This window comes from Magallana gigas, chromosome 2 (assembly GCF_963853765.1).
Source record: "Magallana gigas chromosome 2, xbMagGiga1.1, whole genome shotgun sequence".
Taxonomy (NCBI): Eukaryota; Metazoa; Mollusca; class Bivalvia; order Ostreida; family Ostreidae; genus Magallana; species Magallana gigas.
In genome coordinates this window covers 33,051,200-33,074,839 of record NC_088854.1, presented here as the reverse complement: position 1 = coordinate 33,074,839, position 23,640 = coordinate 33,051,200, and the positions used below count along the sequence as shown (strand labels likewise).

The 23,640-nt window shown below is 31.4% G+C and overlaps 1 protein-coding gene across 23 annotated transcripts in view; it reads left to right on the top strand.

Annotated features, from left to right (window-relative positions):
• Positions 1-996: 996 nt before the first annotated feature.
• The window catches only part of LOC105339818 (thioredoxin domain-containing protein 3 homolog), a 39,234-nt gene continuing 16,590 nt past the window's right edge, over positions 997-23,640 (top strand). For 2 of the 23 annotated variants that reach the window (XM_066076229.1, XM_011445556.4), the window contains exons 1-24: positions 997-1,102; positions 1,289-1,401; positions 5,358-5,461; positions 6,214-6,285; positions 6,466-6,582; positions 6,820-6,898; positions 7,390-7,401; positions 8,466-8,498; positions 10,515-10,594; positions 10,935-11,182; positions 11,538-11,612; positions 11,790-11,899; positions 12,221-12,365; positions 14,167-14,274; positions 14,728-14,876; positions 15,279-15,423; positions 15,979-16,086; positions 16,373-16,503; positions 18,895-18,927; positions 19,714-19,812; positions 21,163-21,219; positions 22,076-22,234; positions 22,633-22,680; positions 22,839-22,868. In XM_066076229.1, the coding sequence (XP_065932301.1) occupies positions 1,311-1,401; positions 5,358-5,461; positions 6,214-6,285; positions 6,466-6,582; positions 6,820-6,898; positions 7,390-7,401; positions 8,466-8,498; positions 10,515-10,594; positions 10,935-11,182; positions 11,538-11,612; positions 11,790-11,899; positions 12,221-12,365; positions 14,167-14,274; positions 14,728-14,876; positions 15,279-15,423; positions 15,979-16,086; positions 16,373-16,503; positions 18,895-18,927; positions 19,714-19,812; positions 21,163-21,219; positions 22,076-22,234; positions 22,633-22,680; positions 22,839-22,868 (2,233 nt within the window). In that variant the 5' untranslated portion in view covers positions 997-1,102; positions 1,289-1,310. Of the gene's footprint in view, positions 1,103-1,288; positions 1,402-2,661; positions 2,766-3,597; positions 3,702-4,163; positions 4,268-5,357; positions 5,462-6,213; positions 6,286-6,465; positions 6,583-6,819; positions 6,899-7,389; positions 7,402-7,639; positions 7,655-8,465; positions 8,499-10,514; positions 10,595-10,934; positions 11,183-11,537; positions 11,613-11,789; positions 11,900-12,220; positions 12,366-14,166; positions 14,275-14,727; positions 14,877-15,278; positions 15,424-15,978; positions 16,087-16,372; positions 16,504-18,894; positions 18,928-19,713; positions 19,813-21,162; positions 21,220-22,075; positions 22,235-22,632; positions 22,681-22,838; positions 22,869-23,640 lie in introns of all 23 variants that reach the window. The other 21 variants (XM_066076238.1, XM_066076237.1, XM_066076233.1 and 18 more) reach the window with 21 other exon arrangements.

Sequence of the window (23,640 nt, the reverse complement as noted above, 5' to 3'; positions counted from 1 at the left end):
TTAGAAATGAACAAAAGAAATAAAATACATTGTAGAATAAAAGGATCAAAATTAAACGTTTTAGATTATATTAATGAATTATTATTTAAAATAAAGATAAATTATCAATGAAATAAAATTAAGGTAATGACGAAGAAGTTACAATTAAAATAACGAATAAAAACAAAAAATATTAAAATGAAATAAATAAGTTAGAATAACAATATCAGATTAAAAAATGATTTCACCGGGTGCAATCCCACATTTGGGGATCGTGATCGGTGTAGCGCAAGAAGCGCGATATTTCGCTGATTAATTAATATATATATATATTATGAAACGGTGAAGGTATGTCAGCAAGCTAAGTATTCAAAGACTTGTTGTGTTCAATAAAAATAAACTTTGATAGTCAGAAGTATTGCATGGAAGACAATTATCATTAAAAAGCTATACCTCTAGCAAAGTGGGAAATATGATATCCTCAAACACTTCGACAATAATTAGGCAGGTAGACAGGTACGGTAGGAGCCATATACCAATTTTCGGTTAATTTATGAGAAATTGCAACTCCTTCTGAAGGAAGTTCACGTTTTTTTCTGATTTGAACCATAACCATTATTTTCGTTTGCATTAAAAGCCGGTTATTATCCATGTAAAAACTATCATTCATTCCCAAAGCTGTATAGTTTTATGATCCTTTCTTATTTCTGCAACGGACTACTGGAGTAAAAATGAAAAAAAACAAAAAAAACCCATGTATTACTAAGCATGCACAATATTTAATTAAGCTATCAAAATTATGATTTATTTATCTTACCTTGAAGTAAAAGTTTTAAACAGGTTAACTGGTATTGACAAATTTCTTAAAATTATACACGAATGTTTTATTATTGTATTTTCACATCAACATGCTCTGTAATTATGCAAATCAATAAGATATCGATTCGATTAGGATCAAAGATTGTAACATGTTCTTTTCAAATTAACCGGGTATTTTTTCAGATAACGGTTTAGTTTTTAGTTCACCTAATCACAGCCAATCAGAATTCACCGGAAGTATCTGTTACTAGACCAAACAACCTGCAACAGAAAGGTACGCGAAAAGAGATACTTTGGAGACTTGGTATGTAATATATGTCTTAAGATATCGTTTAATAAATAATATTTGTTAGTTTTCACACAATATTGTCTGCAATCTATACATCAGAAGAATCGAATCTCTGTATAGTTACCGGCGAGGGGCTAGGGGAGAATATTAACATTCACAATCATGCTTGTACTTACACTGTAATGTTGAACAACTTTGCAGAAAATCCCGAAGCTACTTTATCATGGCTAGGCGTAAGCAGGAAGCGCAGCTGCAGCAAGAAATTGAGACTCAGGAAGAATGGGAGGACATGCTCTCAAAAGAGGGCCTCTTTGGTAAGAATTTCAACAATTTACATTTCCCCCAGATAATTTTATTTACTTTTCAATTCTGTATACCAGACCAGCAACTTCATAGAAGCCATGGACAAAGCAGATTAAAAGAATTTAATTAGTCTTTTGAAGGTATTGCATGTATATTGAATAATGACATTTAGAACAATATTTTACTAAAAACAGATATCCTATGTATCATGGTTACAAACACATAAACACCCTAAAAAGCATATATTTTCAAATTCCACATGCCTCTAAGATGCTTTGTCTATTTCAAACAGAGGTAATTTAGGTTACTAGAGGCATTAGATAGAGATCAAGATGAAAATGTGGCTTGGAAATGAATCAATATATAGGTACATAGGTTCAAATTTTAACAAACTTTTACAAATGAAGTTGTAGATGTTTATCAGCAGTGGAGTGGAAGATGTGCTTGCATTTTACCTATTTTTAAAAGGATAGGTGTAGAAACGGGTGGTGATCCCAATCTCCACTTTAGAGTTGTAAGTGAAGTTGTGTTGTCCTCAATGTATTGCTGGTCAGGATTTGTGAAGGAGACACTGCTTCATGCACATTGCTTTCAGAATAGTTGGTAAAGGTACATACATGTAATATTTTATAGCGGAATCAATTATCACATACACCAAATAAGTTCAGCTTTATTGAAATATTATATCAATAGTAGTAAATGGTGTGAGAGAGAGAGAGAGAGAGAGAGAGAGAGAGAGAGAGAGAGAGAGAGAGAGAGAGAGAGAGAGAGAGAGCAAACTTGGCACAGTTACCGGTATATAAATATGCATGTTAGGAAATGATTTGTGCATGCTATCTTTACAACTTTTTCATTACAACAGTTTTTATTGTCTCATTACAATTTAACAAATCATTCAGTTTATTGTTCATTGCATTACAAAAACAAAAATACAAGTGAACATAAGTGAGTTATATCAAATAATTAGATATTGGTCTCTTATTAATAATATCGAACATTTGCATGTGGCATTTTTAGAATACAATGACTATTAATGGCATAAATTCTACTTTTCAGCAAAGTGCATCATATAGATTATTTATGAATGATTATATATATTTTTTTTAAATGTTACAGGACAAAGATTTGATGACTTGCGTGATTTCCTTTTAAAAAAATATTCTTGTGTATGAGTACTTAAGGTGCATTAATTTCAAATTTTATGAGGAAAAATGTTATAAATTAATGTAGATGTATTTATACTTGAAGCTACATATATCTTTGATGAATAGTTGTAGATGTATTCTTGTCTTGGTGTGGTCCATGTGCGTCAATGTCAGGATCGTTTAAAAAAATTAAACTAGAACTCGGTGATCCCTTGTTGAATTTTATGATCGTAAGTTTCCATGAAATTTGGGCTGCCTTGGCAGTGGCTGGAACTAATGTTGATTGCTGCGCTTTTACCTTTTTTTTCTTGCTTTCATAACTTAATATGTAACAACTTGAACCATGTATATAGTTTGAACTACCGTATATATTTATATCTTAACTGTCGAATTACAACCCCATCCCCCTGTAGAATAATACACAATGATAACTCTAATCATATTCTCCAACTAAATACATTAGTTCCCTCAGTATACCTTTAGTTTTCATCCATATTGCACCATATTTCAAAATTAGACAAGGATTAACTGAATTAAATAGAGAACATATTGACAAAACATTTTTTTTTATTATCAATTTTTAAAAATTTCTAAATGCAAGTAATATAAAATGGTCCGGTCCTTTCCACAATGAATCAGTTTTCAATCTAGGTCATTGTTGCTATTTGACCTGAGGTTAAGACATTAGGAGATAAATAAGATTTTAAACTTACATGAGTCTCTCATATCAGTAGAATTTATTCCAAAAAAAAAAAGGTAAAAGATAAGTTAATGGTAAATAATATAACAAGCATTCAAGTAAGAGTGGCTGCTTGATTTCATTTGCATTGCTTTCAGTTCCCTAAAGAAAAATTCAGTTCAGTAATCTGTTAATGGGCTCAAGACATGGTCTTTAGCTTAAATAGGTACCCTATTTTAAATTTGGGAATACTCTAGATGACCTGTATAATTATATAGTTACTCCAACATCTTGGAGGAAGAGATATGTTACATTTGAGAGAAATTTTTTTTATATTTTATATTGAAAGAGAATTGATTTGATGGAAATTTTTTCCCTGACAGTTATTGATGTGTACAACGAATGGAGTGGCCCATGCAAATGCATGGTTAGCATTTTCAAAAAGGCCAAACTTGACCTAGGTGATAAGCTTTATAAACCGGCCATTGTAAGTTGATATTCCACTCTATATGTGCTAAATATTGAAAATTAATCACACACAAAAAAATTCCCTAACGAGATTCTTCACTCCTCACATGCAAGTAACTGGCACCTGTTGAAGTGATTAAATATTGTTATATACATGTATATATGTATTAAGGTTGTCTATTTTAATTAAATCAGTTTGATACTTATAAGTACATATAAATGTGAAAATGGATGGATCTGTGGGTGGGTTACCTTTTAAGTACTTTTTGAAACATACTGGTAATTAGTAATGTAGAAAGAGACCTAATTAAAGCATTGAATTTTTATTTTAATGAAATTTTAGATATATTGCATTTGTTTTATGTTAATTAAATGACACATTTAATTTTATATAAGTTACCGGTACTTTAAATGAAATTAATCTACAATACCCAATAAATCCACGGTTCTCTTTAGATAACTTTACTTTATAATGTTTTAGTGGTAGATATCTATCAGCAGTGGTGTGGCCCTTGTACAGGAATGGTTAGCAACCTTAAGAAAATTCGCAATGATATCGGAGATGACCTACTTAAATATGCAGCTGTAAGTTGCATGAGAAATGTTGAACCAATGAAAATTGAAAAAGAAAAATTCCCTGTTTGTTGATGTTGAGAAGTTTTGTGTTTATTGATGTTTTGAACACTTAAATGTTCATTGCATGATCATGCAAGCGGTACCACTATAGCTTGCAATATTATTTCATTCAAAATGTAGTTGGTTGTTGTTTTTTTTTGACATACATGTATATATAGCCCCAGGTCTCACCAAGCATGTATAAACTATTTATTGTACAGTTCAAATTTGATTTTCTCCTTGGCCAGGATTTCTTAAATTTTAAAAAAATTCTTTTTCTACACAGAAGATTCCAAGCAGCTTTGTTGTTGTTTTTTTTCATAATCATTTTTTCTGTTACCCATGTTTGCCGTGAAGTGTTTGAAATAAACACTAATTCACTTTGAAATTGATAAAAAATCAACTGTCAAAAAGAAATTTTGGTAGTTCAAGGTATTCAAAAAAAGAATATGAGAAACGCTGGTTTTGCACAAAATACCAGAAAATCCCTCATAATATATTAATTTCAGTCAGAGTTTCAAAGACATCTAAACTGTTGCATAAATTGATTTACTTCGAAAAAAAATCTTTCCTGAAATATGTATTCCAAATTTATTACGGATGCCTTGAAATATCCACTTTATCAATTACCCGTACGAATTACTTTTTGACAGTTGAATAATGTCATGAAAGATAGCAAATATAACACTTGCTATCTTATATGTGTATGTTCACTCTTACCACCCATATGTTATTTGCTAAACCACAAAGGGTAAGTCAACTCGCACTACCAAAACAAAACAAAAAACAAAAAAAAGCGAACAAATAAACAAAAAATAATAAAAACATAATATCATCAAAATTCAAAAGTAAAATTTAAATTATCACTGTTTTAAGTGAAGTTGATGTTCAGATTTGCAATCGAATCTAGCTAGGTTAGCTAGAGAATGTATATCTTTTAATATCTCTTAATATAAAATAAGAATTTTAAAATTAAATTTCAAGTGCAAGTTGACTCCCCTTGCAGAGTGTTTTGCTTGTTGCCGATTTGTTTTGGTTTAATTTGGTTTGTTGTTGACAGTTGTTGATATCTACCAAGAATGGAGTGGACCCTGTTCTTGTCTTATCGCAAATCTTCGCCGATTAAAAAATGAACTCGGAGACGACCTCCTTCGTTTTGCTGCTGTAAGTTAATTGCAGTATCGAGACAATTCTTGGACTGTGAGCTTAAAATTCTTGTCTCAGAGGAAAACAAATTATAGCTTATATATATGATACATAATGCATGAGTATTTTGTATCTTATCTAGAAATTAGAACATTATGAATGCTTTAATTCTTATTCTAGACTTTTCAACAAATCTTGAAAAAAAAACTCTATTCTTACTGTAAAAGGCATAGTTCAGCTCTTAAAAGTCTTTAATTAGAAAGCTTTCTCTGACTGGTGATCATTGGTTTTAAATATTTTTATCTTAAAAAATCAAAGTATAGTGTTGAGTCTTCATTCAATAAATGCTTAAAAGTGACTTTTTCAGTTTAAATGGCAATATTCTAAATTCTTTTTATTTTTTATTTTTTTTTTTAAAGAAAGTGATTTTATAAATTAAGGAAACAACTGTTGACCCACTGTGTGTTGATCCATGTGTGGTTTTTATATAATCTCCTAATTATAATTCATTTTTCTTCATCTTTTATTTCTTCCTTCAATACAATAATAATTATTTTGTATTTTGAAATTGATGTACTAGAATTGTATAAATTGTTAAACTGATAATGCTGTCTGATAATTTTGCTGATAAAAAGAGATTATTTTGGTAAAATCTAATATTTTGTTAATTTGAACCGAGATAAAAAAGTTTTGATTTTTATATTTATTAAAAAAAGAAACATATTTATGGGAGATAATTTTCTATCTTGTATTGTGTGATAAACCTGTAGGCTAAAGCAGACACCATTGATGCTCTGGAGAAGTATCGGGGACATTGTGAACCATGCTTTCTCTTCTATGCTGTAAGTAAAAACTCTCTGTGTTTCTGTGTTTACATGTTTTCATTTTGAATATGAGATTAATCTGAAGAGAAAAAAATCATTGATTTTTTTTTTCTAAATTTAAAAAAAACTTCTATTTTCAGAAAATTGGGATTTTAATAATTTTTTGACATTGAATTTTCATCAATTTTTTTTTTACAGGGAGGTGTTTTGGTAGCAGTAGTCAGGGGAGCTAACTCTCCCAAAATTCTGAGAACCATCACTGAACAGCTCCAACAAGAGCATAAAGTCATTGATGGACAGTCAGAGAGGAAGGAGGTGAGACCTAAAGATAGAGGGGAGGACTTAAGAATTAAAGAGGGTGTAGAACTTGTCTGTGATTGAAAGGGGGGGGGGGGGTGCAAAAAGTCTGCTGATGGTAAAATATGCAAACAAATACAACAGAAGATGATTGTTCATGTACCGTAGTTGTTAAGGCCATGACGGGAGAGATTTTCAAAAATTGATTTTGCATCAATTAATGAAATTTAAAGATTTTTTTTCTGTCTGTCACAGATAAAGGATCCTTACATTTCTCAGCTGGAATCTCAAGAAAAATTGGATGAGGATGATCAAGAGAAAGAGGAGGAAGATGGTAAGAATATTGGTCCTGTAAATGTTTGAAACCATAGAGCTAATAGTATATAGTAGCAAGTACCAATATACTGTCTGAGGGAATACTATTAAATACTGGTATTGACTGCATAATATGACTATAGGGGGATCTTTTAGTTGTCATGTATCCTACTGGAAAAAGCTATTTATAGATAATGTTGTCTCAATAAGGAGTTGATTTCTTTTTTCTAAATGATTTCCTTTCTCCAAATTAAGATAATCTTTGAATCACTAAAAATATAGATGATAGAGATAGATTCTTTAACATCTCATCTTAGATTCACATATTAAATTCTAGCACATTGAATTTTGATACTGGTCTTGCACAACCATTTTAAGAGTTTTAAGTTAATATAAGAATTGGTTTTTTTTTTTCAAACTTTCAATATTTCTTTAAATGCAGTTTATTTTCCTTTTGTTTTATTTCTTTTCAAGCATATTTTGATTTGAAATTCTTTTGTAATGATATAGATTCTGCGGAAGGTAACCTTTTTCCTATATTACTGTTCTTTGATCCCCTAATTAAAGTTTTTTGGTATTTTTTCCTACCATAATTTTTTATTGTTGTTTTAATGAAAAAGGGATGTTGCATTAATAACATGGATTTTTCACCCTTTGTTTACCTATCCAAGATTGTATCCTCTTAAAATCCTTTTCACATACGAAAATACAAATGATATAATTACCTGCCAGTGGTATACTGAATATAAAATCTCAACAGTTTTAGAAACATCTGGTAAATATTTTTTCAATGTTTTTATTTTAAAGTTTTTTTTGTGCATGAAGGAATGGGTTTTACGTGGATCTGAATAATGAGTAAATTGGACAATTTTATTCTGGACTTAGTAAATAACTGTGTAAAAAATTATACACATCATTTCTATCTGTTACAAAAATATAACAACATTGACAAAAAATGATTGATTGGGTCAAGGTGTTTTTGATTTTAATTAAGGTATTATTGATTTTCATTTACATTTGGTGATATCTTTACAACCTTTTTATTATATTTTTCAATAACTCCTGTTCTCGTTTATTACAGGGTTGTCTCTAAGACCCGGGAGGCGGGGAATTCCCCCGCCTAAAGTGATGTAATTACCCGACTATTTTTTCATTTCAAACACAATCAAGCTATGAGCTAGACCTCCAGACCCCCCTCTACTTCAATTTTTAGAGACAACCCTGTATATTAGTTATTTTTCATTATCAATTGTTGATTGTAATGTTGTATAAACTAACAACAATGAACAATCAAACCTCATTATCTCATTAAGTCAGTAAACTAAAAATATCCAAAGGTTTGAGGTATTGGTGCTAAAATACATTGAAAAATAATTATTGTGACTTGCAAATCACTTTGACAATTGAGATATCTATGGTATTTGGAGTTTGAGATAATGAAGTTTGACTGTACTTCTTTCCTCCTGGAAATATGTAATCAAAAAAGTCTGAGTTTTAATCAGTGATATGATATACCATTTATTCTATTCTTTATGAACTGTTATCTCATCAATGTTCTCTTTCTGTACTTTTTTTTCTGGACACAGCGAAAAGCCGTTCACAATCTCGGTTTGCCAAAGGTATAAAGTTGCAATGTGGCAGAATGTTGCCCAGTTTGTTGCAGATATATATAATATGCTTTAGCAGCATGAAGATCAAATCCATGTTTCAAACTTAATTTGACTTTTCTTTTAATTTTTTTTCCTAATGGTACTGGTTAATTACTATTGTCTTGCTATTAATCTTAATTTCTTACCTTAAGCAAGCGCATATATCATTAGAAGCTGTTAATCACGCTGAATTTGGATTAAGGCAGCTTTGGACTTTAAATATTTTGAATTACTCTACTTACCTTTAAACTACTGAGTTCTTGTATTAATCTGTTCTATAGTGTCTGCAGCATGCATACAGAGAATGGTAGTTTTAGATTAAGATATATCGGTAATACTATCCTCCTCCCATAGTCATTTCCTAATTACTTTCAGTACTAGCAGTACTTTGATTTTTCTTTATACTTGAAAATTTCTTCACTTGTCCTTTTTGAAAGTTTCAAACAGGAGGCAGTATAACAAGAATTCATCTACTGAAAGATGGAAGAGTGTTTTCCTTTTGTTTTTCCCTAGCTAATAAAGTACTGTTTGGCTGAATATTCATAAATTTCTAGATAAGACTGTTGTTCAAATGCAGTCATTAAATTGATCTGTGTTTAAACCCTGGTGCCTTTTCCATTCAACCTCTATGCCCTTGCATCATTATAAGCCCAATCCTGTTTTAATAAAATGAGTTTATAACTCTAATTAAAAAATGATGCGATTTTTGAGACATGATCTTCATGATTATGACATATGCTGAATTGTTTAAACATGAAAATATTCGTTAAAACAGACGGGTATGAGATAACGGATATTTTTGAAATTGCTATTAATGGTGCCGTACGTATTTTATTCTTATTGCAGAGGTATGATAATAAAAACTTTATCTTCTTTAAAGTAAACTTTAAAAAGGAATTACCGGTATACATCAAAATTTTTATATGTACTTTTCTGCAGGCAAGAGGATGAGCTATAAGGGAGAAATAGTTAATTATGGGGACCTAGATGATTTGAAACCAGGTTCAGGTTTTAACCACATTGCAATCCCCACTATTATTCATAGTCCTTATATATATATACTTTGTTTTTTTCTGTTTATATCAGGCTTTGAAGTCAGTTTTGTTCAGCAAATCACTTTACCGTCGGAAATCATTGCTAAATTTATAATTACAATTGTAACCAAATACATGTATTATCTTATTATATTTCGTTTTGAATGACTTGACATTCTATATATGCATGTTGCTGAATGATCAAAAAACATATTCCTATCATATTTTTGCATAGATGTGGATTGATTTTTCTAATCTAATTAAAGTTAATTGATGGAAGCTTTTCTTTCAGTTGATAATTGCATGTAATTAATATTACTTTTGAGTATGTATACCATAATCAGCCCGATATTATATATTGTCATTATAGCTTAAATCAAGTTCTGTTTACAATATGTTTATTTCTTGTATTTGCATGGTATCTATAGATGTGATACATCATACAATTGTTATCTTTATAGTTGCATGTCCAAAATCAGAGTTGCTTTAGATTTTCTCACCAAATGATATTTAATACATGCATCTCTGATTCCCAGTACAGATATCATATTCCGGAAGTCCTTTACAGTGTCTTAATTTTCCATTAATTAAAAAAAATAATAATGTATGAATGAATCAATTATTTTATGTAAGCTCTTTTCAAACCCCAGCACATAGATAATTCCATGCACCATCTTTTACTTATGTTCAAAATTGACATTCTGATTTTCAACATGTTCAATCATTTGTAATTGTTAGTATTTTCTCATAATTCATGAATTGAAGTTTTGGATAACTCACATCCTGTACCAACAGACTAGATTTTATTTTCCTCATATGAAGATTTAATAAGAGTCACTTGTAACAATAACTGTTTGTAACACTTTCTTCTTTCCGATTCTTGTATCAGCTGTGACATAATACATTGTAAAAGCAATAATGATTTATTATATTCTTTTTTCGCTTGATTCAGAGGGAAAGAAAGAGATCACCGTTTGTCTCATCAAGCCTGATGCTGTGGCCGCCGGAAAAGTGCCCGAGATCATTGCTGATGTAAGATTTAAAACTTAATTATTTTTTTTACGCAATATGATGACTGACTATCTACATATACTTTAAAAGAATTTTAAAAGATGTTTTAGATTATGAAGATGATAACAAAACACTTTTCCCAAATTTGAGACAAATTTAATGGGTCTTTTTTTACATTCACTTACCGTACTGCATCTTGCTTTTGTTCAAGAAAGAACTTCCCTTTCTGGGATTGAATGAATATGTCTTACTGTAAGCAGTTTAAAAAATCCATTTTTCACAAATGTATATGCATGGTAATCTTCTACAGATATTGAACATCACAATATTCAACATTCACTCAAATTTTTTTTCAATGCAGATTGAGGCCCATGGCATCGAAATCCTGAAGAATGAAGAGCGCCACCTAACAGAGGAGGAAGTCAGGAGTTTCTACAGTCACCTGCAGGAGGAGCCATTCTTCGATGAACTGGTCAGCTTCATGACCAGTGGAAACTCCCACGTCCTGGTCCTGACGAAGGGAAGAACGGGAGAAAACGTCATCAGCGAGTTCAGGGATCTGATTGGTCCAACAGCGGTCGAGGAAGCTAAGGAGGCCAAGCCTGAGAGGTGAGGTGTTATTTAATGTAGAAATTTTTCTGGAATAAGAAAATTAGAATTATTTGATTATGATGATGATGATGATGATGGTGTCATAGATTATACAAAATAATGGTCTGAATCTGGAGATATTTGAAAGTTTTATTATATATCAGCCAGAACAGGATATTTTCAATTACAAATTCTAGAAATTCTTCATTGTAGGAATCGCTCTCAATATCAGTGTTAGATATGGTATATTTAGATATAAATGTGTAGTCGTCATAATTCAAAAGAGAAAGTTTCAAACAAAGTTAACAATAAAGTTTTGGACAACATCATTTCACAAAGGCATTTTCATTTTTATGTTAATCTATATCTTTAGCTTGAGAGCCAAGTATGGTGAGAAGACATTCATGAACGCTCTTCATGGCAGCAGCTCAGAAGATATGGCAATGAGGTTAATACATAGAATAAAGAAAATCACCTTTGCTTTGTTTCGCATACTTGCTAAACAATGAACCTACCCTTCTCTCTCTCTCTCTCTCTCTCTCTCTCTCTCTCTCTTTCTCTCTCTCTCTCTTGTCTCATTATGATTTCCTCCTACATACTCATGTAAATATTTGTTGACTTTCAGGGAATTAGCCTTCTTCTTCCCAGACTATGTTGCTCCACCTGCAGAAGGAAAGCCCAAACTTCAGAGAACATTGGCTCTTATTAGACCAGATGCCTTCAAGAACCATAAAGGTATACCATTGTCTTTTTCTATTGTTGCAATAGTCCTAGATTTTGGATCTCCTCCATTCACCAACATTTGTAAGACATCTGTAAGGGTATAGTTTGAGGTTGGGCAAATAGTCTTCCGATAAACATTTGTACACCATTTTTAAAAGAGTTTGAGGAAAATAAGGTAAGATGATCGAAGTTCCAACATTCAAGGGTATAAACCTGTAATGTTGGTAACTGCTAGACAAAAGATTTTTATTTTTTGTGAAAACATTGCTACAGATTTTACTTAACTTACCTTATGTATACATTGCTAATCAATGTACAATTCTTCTTCTGTAGAGGATATCCTGGCAACTATTAGTGAAGCTGGCTTTAAGGTGGCCATGCAGAAGGAGATGCAGCTCACCAGAGAGATGGCTGAAGAGTTCTACAAGGAACACAAAGGCCAAGATTACTTCGAGGAACTCATCACAAGGATGACATGGTGATGATCTTTACTGATTCACAAATTCTGCTACAAGCATGGAGGTGTTTGTGTTGTGGAAAATTATTTTGATTTTGCATTTACTAAATTAAAGTTTTGACAAATCTACATTGCCAAGTCTACCTGCAAAGATTTTTTTTTTTGGCAACAATAAAACAAAAAATTCCATGTGAATAATAGTCATGAATGCTTTATATATTTGTTGTTAAAAATAATACCGGTAGTACCGTATTTTTCCGACGATTAGTCGGTATATTTTTCCTCTAAAGCAGAGCACCCGACTTATCGTCTTGTTCGACTTGTCGTAGGCTCGTAGTCAGAAATTTTTTAAAAATAGCATTAAAAATCTTGGTTTTAATCATCTTGAGTTGGCTGTGTGATTGAAAATTACGTTGTTGAATTCACTGTTCATCTTTAATAATTATCATTTTCACTCATCTGTCAACACTTAAATACATAATAATAACAACAGTTATTAAAAAATGTTACATTGTCTTTAATCAATTAAAAGTTTTACCGTTCCGTTTTTATAAACACATCGTCACATGGTTCTATGTATCACTAGTAGGAAGATAACATTGCGCAGTAAAACTGAAACCAAGTTTGAATGGAAGAAAATATTGCAGTAGGTCCGGGGGATGTTTTTTTAAATTTAATTATTTTAGGCTATTTGTAAAGAGGTGTTAGTGGAAAGTATAAATCAGAAATATTTAATGGTCAAATTCAATCTTAAAAAACGTAATCGGCAATTATCAATACTATTGTTTATACAATAGGCTGACACCGGTTGTGTTAATAATCTTGCCCTGAGGCTGAGATCTTTACGGCAATTTCACTCCCTGTGTATAGAGTGTACCGTTATAAGAGTGATTATAGTTCATTGATTAATTATTGTCCAATTCTTTGATTATTGTAAGATAATTTTTTTAGGAAACGTATGTATGTCGTATATCGTCATTATCAAGTCGTACAAATGATCGATCTATTTCTAACAGTGTCTATGTAAAACAATAGCGTGTAACTGCATTACTGGATACAAAGTAAACAAGTTTCATCAAATCATAGTAATCGCTAAGTTTTCTGCACTTGAGATCCCCCTTTGAAGTCCGACACGAGACAGGTGCATGCCTATGACACCGGAAATTGTTAAACAAACATTGACCACGCGCCGAGTCAACAGGTGGCTGGTTACATAATGGCGAATACACTGGCGATAGTCAGAGTGGATACTTATTTTAATGCTTGGGAATAAAATATTTCTGACAAAGTAAGTTAAGTTTTGCATAACACGCGATATCAGGAATTGTTTAAAATGCAAGCGACTTTGTAGAAGTTGCCGGTATTTGAAAATTTGATGCATAAGTATAAAGCGTAATTGTTTAAATGTTAATCATTAATAATAATTGGTAGCAATATCGGTGACATCGTGGCATCATACACTGATAATGTTACTGCAGTTTTATAGGCCATTTTGAAGTGATAAGATCGACGTATGGTCTGAGATCGACGTATCAAAGGATTTTTTTAAAATTTTGGCTAAAAATGGGCAATTCGACGAGTTGTCCGCATCGACGAGTCGTCGGGAAAATACGGTAGTTTGGCTGTATGAAGTGTTGATTTCCTGGTTGTAATTCCAGTATTAAAAGTAAAACTGCTGCTTGATCATGATATTTAAAGGTGGGCTGTTTCAGGACTGCACAAGATTTGCTAAATCTTCAAATACAATGGATTTTTTTTAATGTCTCTTTTCCTTCTTTTTTTGCTGTTGAGTATTAGAACTGTAATCAATTTTTTTTTGTAGTGGTCCTGTTTTGGCTCTTGGCCTGGCCAGAGAGGATGCCATCACAGGCTGGAGACACATGCTTGGACCCACTGAAGTAGAAAAAGCCAAATCGGAGGCACCAGAGAGGTGAAACTTCATTAAATTACCTGAGCTTTAATGGAAATTATTGTCCCTATTGTTCACCTCAAATAAGATTTACCTTTTGCCTAGAAAAATTATTTCTCCCAAAAAATTATGTGTCCAAATTAACATGCACTTATTTTCAAAACCAAGTACAAGGATTTCCATGTGAAAAATATGAGAAAAAAAAAGATACTCTTTTATTGAATTTCTATAGCTATTCTGTAAATTAATGCTTATAGTACAATGAATTGTATGTACATGTAATTGTCCAAGTGAGGGTTATTCCATGTACCAGAGACACATATAAATTAGATTTTACTTTAAAAAAACAACCCATTAACTGTAAGCAAACCGCATCAAGAGGACGATGTATTATAAAGATTTACTTAATGTGAAACTCATGACAATTTTGTATTAAAGGAATAAAACTCAGATTTTCTGTTATCAATTTTTCAGTTTACGAGCAAAGTTTGCTCTTGAAGAAACCAAGATCAACATGTTGCACGGATCAGATTCAGAAGAGACAGCCAAGAAAGAATTGGAATTCTTCTTCCCAATGGAACAGACAGTTGCAGTCATTAAACCTGATGCTGTTGGAACAAAGGGTAAGAAACATGATCTTTATGCCTATAGCTGTTTACAAAAGGCTTTGGGATAGAACATCGGATGGCTTAAGATAGGCAGTCAGGACTCTATAGGGTTTGTTGTAAAACTCATATATAAAACTCTTTTAGTAATGAACAGATTTTACAAATTCATGTGCAGATATAATGTAATTTTTTTTCCTTTAAAAGAGGGGGGGGGGGGGGATTATGTGATTCTCAGGGGCCCATAACTCTTCTTTAAAAAATTTAGAAATCTCATCATTTTGTCATACACTCAGGGGTACAGAACAACATGTTTTGATTTTCACTGATACTCAGGTTTCAAATTTGCAGAATTTACAGAAACTGTATAATGATATCTTGGGTAAGATTATTTTTTACTCTTACTCTTACTTTTTACAGATGAGATTATTGACAGAATCCATGAGTCTGGATTCAGGATTGCAGCACAAAAAGAAACGAATTTAACCCGAGAGCTGGCAGAAGAGTTCTATGCTGAGCACAAAGGAAAGGAATACTATGATGATTTAGTGGAACACATGACTAGGTTAGTCAATCGTCAAGTTAAAAATACTTGCCTTTATTTTTTCCTACTGTAATACCTAGTAGAAACATATAATACTTATCTATATATGAATACATGTACTTTGATGCATGAGTACTAAGAAACAAATTTGATTTTGGCAAATACATGCATAACTTTATAATACTACATAAGATATTGATTGAACAAGCTGAACTGTGTTTATATGCAGTAGTTTGTGTTGACAAAAATTTTAAAAATATTGATAGAACAAAGCTAACGTACAGAATGATTTTATGTTTATTATATAAATTGGCATGATCGTTGAAAATCTTCTACTCACAAATGCAATGGTGTTGGAATGGATATATGCATGTACATGGCAATGCCATGTATCAATCATTTGATATATCACGTGTTATTATCTCACATGTTAGCTGATGTTTAGCAAACAGCAGTATGAACTTCTGCTTTTACGTAAAGGGTTTCAAGTTCAAATGCTGAAGGTCCAGTTGTGCATTATTGCCTCCGTTGTAAGACATATTCTTCGAATTGTATTAATTTTTTTCTTCCAAACAGTGGACCAACTTACATAATGGTGCTATCACGAGAGGATGCCGTCCAAGGATGGAGACAGGTCATTGGTCCAACTGACCCCGAAAAGGCTAAGGAAGAGAACCCAGACTCGTGCATATTTCTTAATTATTTGTTTTCTTTAAAGTCCATTTACCCTTAAACAAAAAAATCAGACCTGTAACTATTATCTTCAAGTTTAAGTACCGTATGCATGGTGTTTGATTCTAAAAAAAAAATAAATGAATTTAATTTAATTGAAATAAAGAATAAAATAAAAAGATATTTCAAACTTAATTCTTTTCAGGATTAAGGCACAAAAGAAAATTATTTTCTGCTGTTTGCATTGTTTATGGATGCAAGAAAATTTAGCACATTAACCCCTCCCCTTTTTTTTCAGATTACGTGCAGCTTACGGCAAAAATATTCTCCAAAATGCAGTTCATGGTAGCTCAACGGCTGAGCACGCGGACGTGACTGTGAAGAAGATATTTGGTGATTTAAAATTTGCACCAGATGGTACTGTCATAGGTATTCCATTTTTACCTACCTTCAGAGGATGGCATGTGCATGGAGACTCTTTTTTTTAAAATAGCCCCCAAAAGTCTTGATAGATAACTGAAAATTTGTAAGATAGCCTTTTTTCTCACAAGAACCCTGGTACGGATAAAAATGCACTGAATCTTAAGCATTTTGAAAATTGAATCAAGCCTGCACTATGGTCCTCATATTGCACTCAACCCCTACCTAACCCTTGCATGTATATATATCCCTTTCATTTTTAAAGATTAACGCAAAGTTCCCGATCAAGACAAATTTAGATTCATTTGTTCAAGTCTCACAGCAGATAACTCTATCTCACCTGAGCGAAGTTCCTGTACCAACTGCTGCAAAACTTTCATTGAATGTAACTCGGCCTATCTTACCCTTGCCTCCACATTTTCTTATTTCAATGAATCAAGACAAAGAAACCATTTTAGATGTTTATATTAATTAAGGCTGTATCATGATGATTGAGCACTCACTGAAGAGTTTTTTTAAGCTAAGCAAATAATCCATCTTGATTAAAACTTTTCGCCTTTTAATTATTCTGCTACTGGTACATTTGCAGCTTAATTCTTGAAGTTCAATAGATATATTTTTCTTTCATGCAAATATTCCATGATGATAAATGGCAATTCCGAAAAAAAATTCACAGCTTCTTTCTATTTATTGTTATTCTGTTGTATTCTGCTTCAAGTTGAGCTGGATCAACTTTTTTATAGAATTTTGATAAATATTTGCTTTGAAAACTTCATTATAGGCATGAAATTAATACATTATGTCAGTTGAAAAGAGTAAACTTTTAATGCTACCTTCATATGAATAATTATACACGCTGAGATTTTGTTGTAGAAAAATAAACTACTAGCAGGTTATCTGTGGTAAGCCATTAAACTGATTTTGATCGAACTAAAATAAACAAAGCCAAAACATTGGGGAATGAAAATTTTTTTACATAAATTAATGAAATACTTCATTTACTTAGTATTACTTTTAGAAGTATTACTGCACTTGATATATTGCGTGGGTTTAAGGCCTTCTACGTAAATACATGTAATGAAGAGATATAGAGATGACATATATTAAGGGATTTAAAAAAAACAAAAAACAAAGATGAAATTTGAATTTTACAGGGGTTCTTCCCTTCCAATCATCAGTGTTTGAAATAATTGCACAGCAATATACCAAAAAAACAACCCAAGAACCATCTTGTTAATTCAAGCCAATTAAATTCCCTATATTATGTGTTATTCATTTTAAAAGATTTGTTTGCATGGATGTGTAAGATACATAAATTGCTTTTGAGGAAAAAAACCAAAACAACTTAGGATGTTATGGAAGTGACCATTTTTGTAAGCAAGCATTAAATATAAACCAATCGTCGACATGATTGCCACTGAGGGTAGTGTTTTATCCGTTCACGAATTTAATAATTCTTGGATTGGAGTGGAATTGCTTAATGACGGTTTCTGATTTTATTCTCTACTTATAGTTTATACCTGCCTTTTCTCTCTCTCAAGTTCTTTGCACTGTAGATTTTTGTTCGTTCACCATTAGAAATTCCGCAGAACTATCATTCAAATATAAAAAATATTAAAAATATGGGGTTCATATAACCTGGTTTTTAATTGATACTCTTTAATAATCCTGAGGGTAAAAATAGTTTTCAAATTGTTCTTTTCTTATAATTTATGTTTTACATACTGGTAAATTAATTGGTTTAAACAGATTTTTGAATATACTGCATAAAGTTTATTTATGTTCACTGGGATATGTGCAATGCATATTTTATGCATACTGTTAAGATTAGGTGAACAAATGTCTACTTCCTTTTAGCTTCATAGAAGAATTACGTATCTATTATGTATTTTTTTTATTCCTGCATGCACTCCAGTTTTCGTGTTTTAGATTTGAATCACTGGCTACATATACCTTTAGTATTCATTAAAAGTAGTGTGCATGATTCTATAGATTTTCATATCATAATTTCTTTAGTTTTTTTCTTTTACTTAATAAGTACATTTTCTGATTTATTTTAGTTGTTCTTACACAATTCTAATACTCAAGAGTTCATATTTACCTTTCCAAAATTATTTTTGAGGATTGATTTGAATTATTTATATACTTTTTTGGTGTTTTTATCTTATTTATCATATATATCTAAAAATTATCTACCTCATGGATTGTCAACTTATGCAATATATAAAGAATAATTTTCATTCTGAATAATTGAAAAAACTTTATCATAACAATAAATGACATACACGCTTATTTCAATTATGAAAATTAATGTTAATAAAATGAAAACTCAGACTTTGTCAATCAATCAAAAACATAATTATTATTTATTTAATCTTGAAATCTGATATCTTTTTACAGCTGAGGATGTCCCAGAGCAACAAGAGAAGAAAGGTGAATATTTTTTTTTCTTTTGGTATAGACCTTAATTCATTTGTTTGCAGTGATCGATCTAGCTGCAATTTTATTTTAGGTTGTGTTGCTAACTTTAAAACGAAAGATCTAAAATTTTCAATGCAATGATGTTAAGCATTTGATTTGTGTCCAATGCATGAAGTTTACAAAGGATACTCTTATAGTAGTTATTTATACTGAAGGATTACTGGTATAAAACGTATGCGATTTCTTTGTCGTACAAGATGCGTGGGTTTTAAATGAGTGTATTTGTAATGTACACAATAAAGTTTTAAATTTCTAACCATATGCAGAGGTATTTTACCTGATTAAAAGCTTACCGCGTAACTTGTGTAAATTCCCCCCACATGTAAGTTACCACTTTTAAAATATTCTCTTTCATTCATTGTCATCTCCATATTTATGATAATTAAAAAAGTAGAATATTTTATTTTTATTTTTTTAATCAAAGGATGATATTTTTATAGATACATGATATATACACACACACACACACACATGGTTAAGATAAATACAGGTTGGTTAATTAACAATCATGAAGATAATTTTTAATTGTAAAACTGACCAGAAGTCATATTGAAAATTTAAAGGTGAAAGTCTCATTCAATTAAAATTGAAAAATGATACCTCTTCACAATTCTCAAAATGTAGAAGATTCCCCTTGTCAAAAGATTTTATACTAATCATGTGTAAAACATCCATGTTTATCAATCAGTTCAAATTTATTGAACTTTGTGCTTTAATTTCTTAATAAAAAAAATTAAGAAGGTGAGGAGGATACAGAGGCAGGAGAAGGGAAGGAACCAACTAATGAGACCAATGAACCCGTTTTATCAGAAGAACCCACAGAAAAAACACAACAAGGTCTTAAATCTAGCTTAGATGTATTGCATGGTGCAATATGGGAACATATATATTTCTATGTATTTAGTCTATACAGTGCCTCTTCATTTATATATTTTGGGGTTCTTCTATGCATGTATATAGCATTAATTATTTTTTGTTGGTTAAAATTTGGTTCTTTTGGGCTTTGATAATTGTACACTATATTACTAACAATAAAAGCATGACTTGTCACTTCCAGAAGTTATAGAGCAGAGTGAATAGAATAGATTTCACTGTGCATGAATAAGTATGCAAAAAAGAGACAAATATAGAATGTGATTATTTGTGTATCATAGTACAAGTATATATCATTGCATATAGTCAACAATTGCAATAATCTAGTGCCAATGCTCAGGTAAAATGCAATTAGTAGTACTTAATTAGCATGTACTGCAGATTCCTTATTTTACACGAGCCCTTAATTCCACGAGTCATCTGTTTTGCTTCAAATCGTGAGAATATGAAATCACAATCGCAGAATTTTCATCAGAGTTTCTTTTTCTTTCCATCTGTTTGAAAGGAATAGCAAGCTTTTTCAATCTGCGAGATGTTCTCTTCTCGCAATTTTACACAGAAATTAATTTTTTCGTGTTTAAAGGGGCATGGTCACGATTCTGGTCAAATATTATTTTTCCAATTTTAATATTTATAATCATGCATCAGAAAGGCATTTTTAATAGGCAACTGAAATTGGAGTGCCATTTGTTGAGTTATGAGTGAGTTACGAAGCTTGAAATTCTTAGCTATGTAAACAAAGCGTTTGTTTACATTTTGAACGTTGAAGTAAAAATTTCAGGTTTCAACCTAAAATGAATGTGCTAAACATTAGGAACTGCATGTTTATCTATGCTTAAAATAAATACAAAGATTGACGAATAAGCTGGAAAAAGATTTTTACTGGTATATTGAACCTATGTAAACAAAAACAGGGCACGAGCCTTGTTTACCTGACAAAGAATTGTAAGTCCTGTTTCTCGCTTATAACTCTACGAATGGCTCTCAATTTTTTTTTGATCTTTAGAAATGCATTTCTAAAGCATCATTTGTCATACATGTATTTTGATATTTTGATGTGATTACCTTGTATATCTTTTGAATAAGGTAAATATCTATATTAAATTTAAAAAAAAATCCATCCACAAATCTCATGAAATGTGACTAAAAAAAATTCTAAGGTTCAATTATCACATTACTTCTATAAACTGAGAAGTATTGGAATTAAGTTTAAGTGTTTAAAGGAAAAAAGAGCATAATAGTGTGTAACTTTTGGGAATCTATTTCTCATTATATTTATTTCCTACTAATACCCCTCCACTTTGTGATTCACAGAACCTGTGACAACTTCAAATACTGAGAAAGAACAGACTGCACCTGAAGTTAAAGAAGGTCAATTTAGTCTTCTAACTCTCTCACAATAAAATACTCACCGCTGGGGCTGCATATCTCTCTCTCTCTCTCTCTCTCTCTCTCTCTCTCTCTCTCTCTCTCTCTCTCTCTCTCTCTCTCTGAGTGTCATACTAATCAAACTTGAAAATTGTAGCATAGTTCCATCCAAGAGTAGCTAACACTCTAGGACAAGGTTCTGCACGACAGCAGCATTAAAATCTAGACTTCTGAGCTTTTTACTTATGACTGTACTTCTAATAAATATTTCAGTAGTGTGTCTGCCATTTTTACCGAATGATTCTTATATTAATACTGTTCTTTAAATGCCATTGATTATCTACCAGTATATAAACAAAAGAATTAAAAATATACAATTTCTACCTAGAAAATTAAAGCTAACTCTTAAAAGTATAACTCAAAATATTTTCAGGGAGAATTTTAAGTTAGTATCTGATTTGAATGGAATTTTTAAAGTGCTCATATTTATACCATTTCATGCACTGTTTTGGTATTGGTCAACAGAGCATGTATTAGTTCGCAAAATTCACAAGAATGAGTTAAACAGTTGATAAACTAGATTTATGGGTTGTAAACTTTATTATAGTAAACACTTTTGTTTTAATCTCATTTTTGTTCCATTTTTAATCTTTAGAATTCTCTTTTTTTCACTTGGTGATGTGCAGCTTGAAATATAATTATATAATTTTATGCTTCTGCTTTAAATTTACAGTTTTTACTGAAGTCGCTTTTACATAATAAAAAATATTGAAATAATAATTAAATTTCTGAATGAATGTTGAATTTTCCCTTATGTATATGAAGCACAATTTAAAGAATTAATGTTTGTTGGCTGTAGAAGAGAAGAAGGAAGAAGAACCACCAAAGGAAGATGCCACTAAGGAAGAGTCCAAACCAGCAGAAGAGTCCAAACCAGCAGAGGAAGAGTCCAAACCAGCAGAAGAGTCCAAACCAGCAGAGGAAGAGTCCAAACCAGCAGAAGAGCCTAAACCAGAGGGTATGTCTCAAAACCTTAAATATCAATAGTGCTTGGAGTTATGTAGTGGATCGAATTTCATGAATTTTTTTAAACAACTAAGTATTTTAGTGATTAAAAATAATCATAAACAAGTTGTTACAAATTATGAGTTCTTTCCCTAAATAATGAAATATCTGGCAAGAACAGCTTTATTAGAGGGTGCTCCATATGTGTCAAGAAAAGTATACATTTCAATGATGTTCATGTTTAATTGAAAATAAAATATATATATTGAGTCTAAATGGTACCAGAACATGTACTTAGATATTTAGAGTTTAAAAACAGAGATCAAAAATTAAAATATATCATATAATGCACAGAATTTTTAGAAATATAACTCACACATGATCTTTGTAATTTGTATTGGTCTTTGGTAGAGTCCAAACCAGCAGAAGAAGCACCAAAGGAAGAAGAGAAAAAACCAGGTATGGAATTTTAGTGTGTTTGAGAGAGAGAGAGAGAGAGAGAGAGAGAGAGAGAGAGAGAGAGGTAGAGAGAGAGAGAGAGGGGTAGAGAGAGAGAGAGAGAGAGAGGTACCAAAGCAATTAATTAAGTTATCATATTCCTTTACTTTCTCTTTCAGAATCACCAAAGCCTAATGAGGAACAAAAAGGTATGGCAGATCATCCTCATAAACTAAGATTACAACACTGTGCATGTATATGGCAGCTAGATCTTCCTCATGAACTTAGATTACAACATTGTACATGTATATGGCAGATCATCCTCATGAACTTAGATTACAACATTGTACATGTATATGGCAGATCATCCTCATGAACTTAGATCACAACACTGTACATGTATATGGCAGATCATCCTCATGAACTTAGATTACAGCATTGTACATGTATATGGCAGATCATCCTCATGAACTGGATCACAACACCTGTACATGTGTATGGCAGATCATCCACATGAACTTAGATCACAACACTGTACATGCATATGACAGATCATCCTCATGAACTTAGATTACAGCATTGTACATGTATTTGGCAGATTATCCTCATGAACTTTGATTACAACATTGTACATGTAATACATACACAGTGAACCAGCTTTTATTCAATGCAACTTTTTACTTTTTTTCACAATCTACCAGTGATGGACTGGTTCATGACAACTATTTTTTGTGACAAAGCCTTTAGAATAATATATAAGAAATCACATCGTCATACTAGCGTCATATTAGATGTAATGGAAATTGATACTTCAAAATTAAAAATAAAAATATGATAGTGCATGAACCAATAATTCAACTATGTGCAAAAACATTTTTTGGAAAGAAATCATAAAAAAAGAAAATAAATTTTACAAATTTAGAAGATGTATTTGGAGTGATTAAGGAATGGTATAGAATATAAATACATACTCTTGCTAGT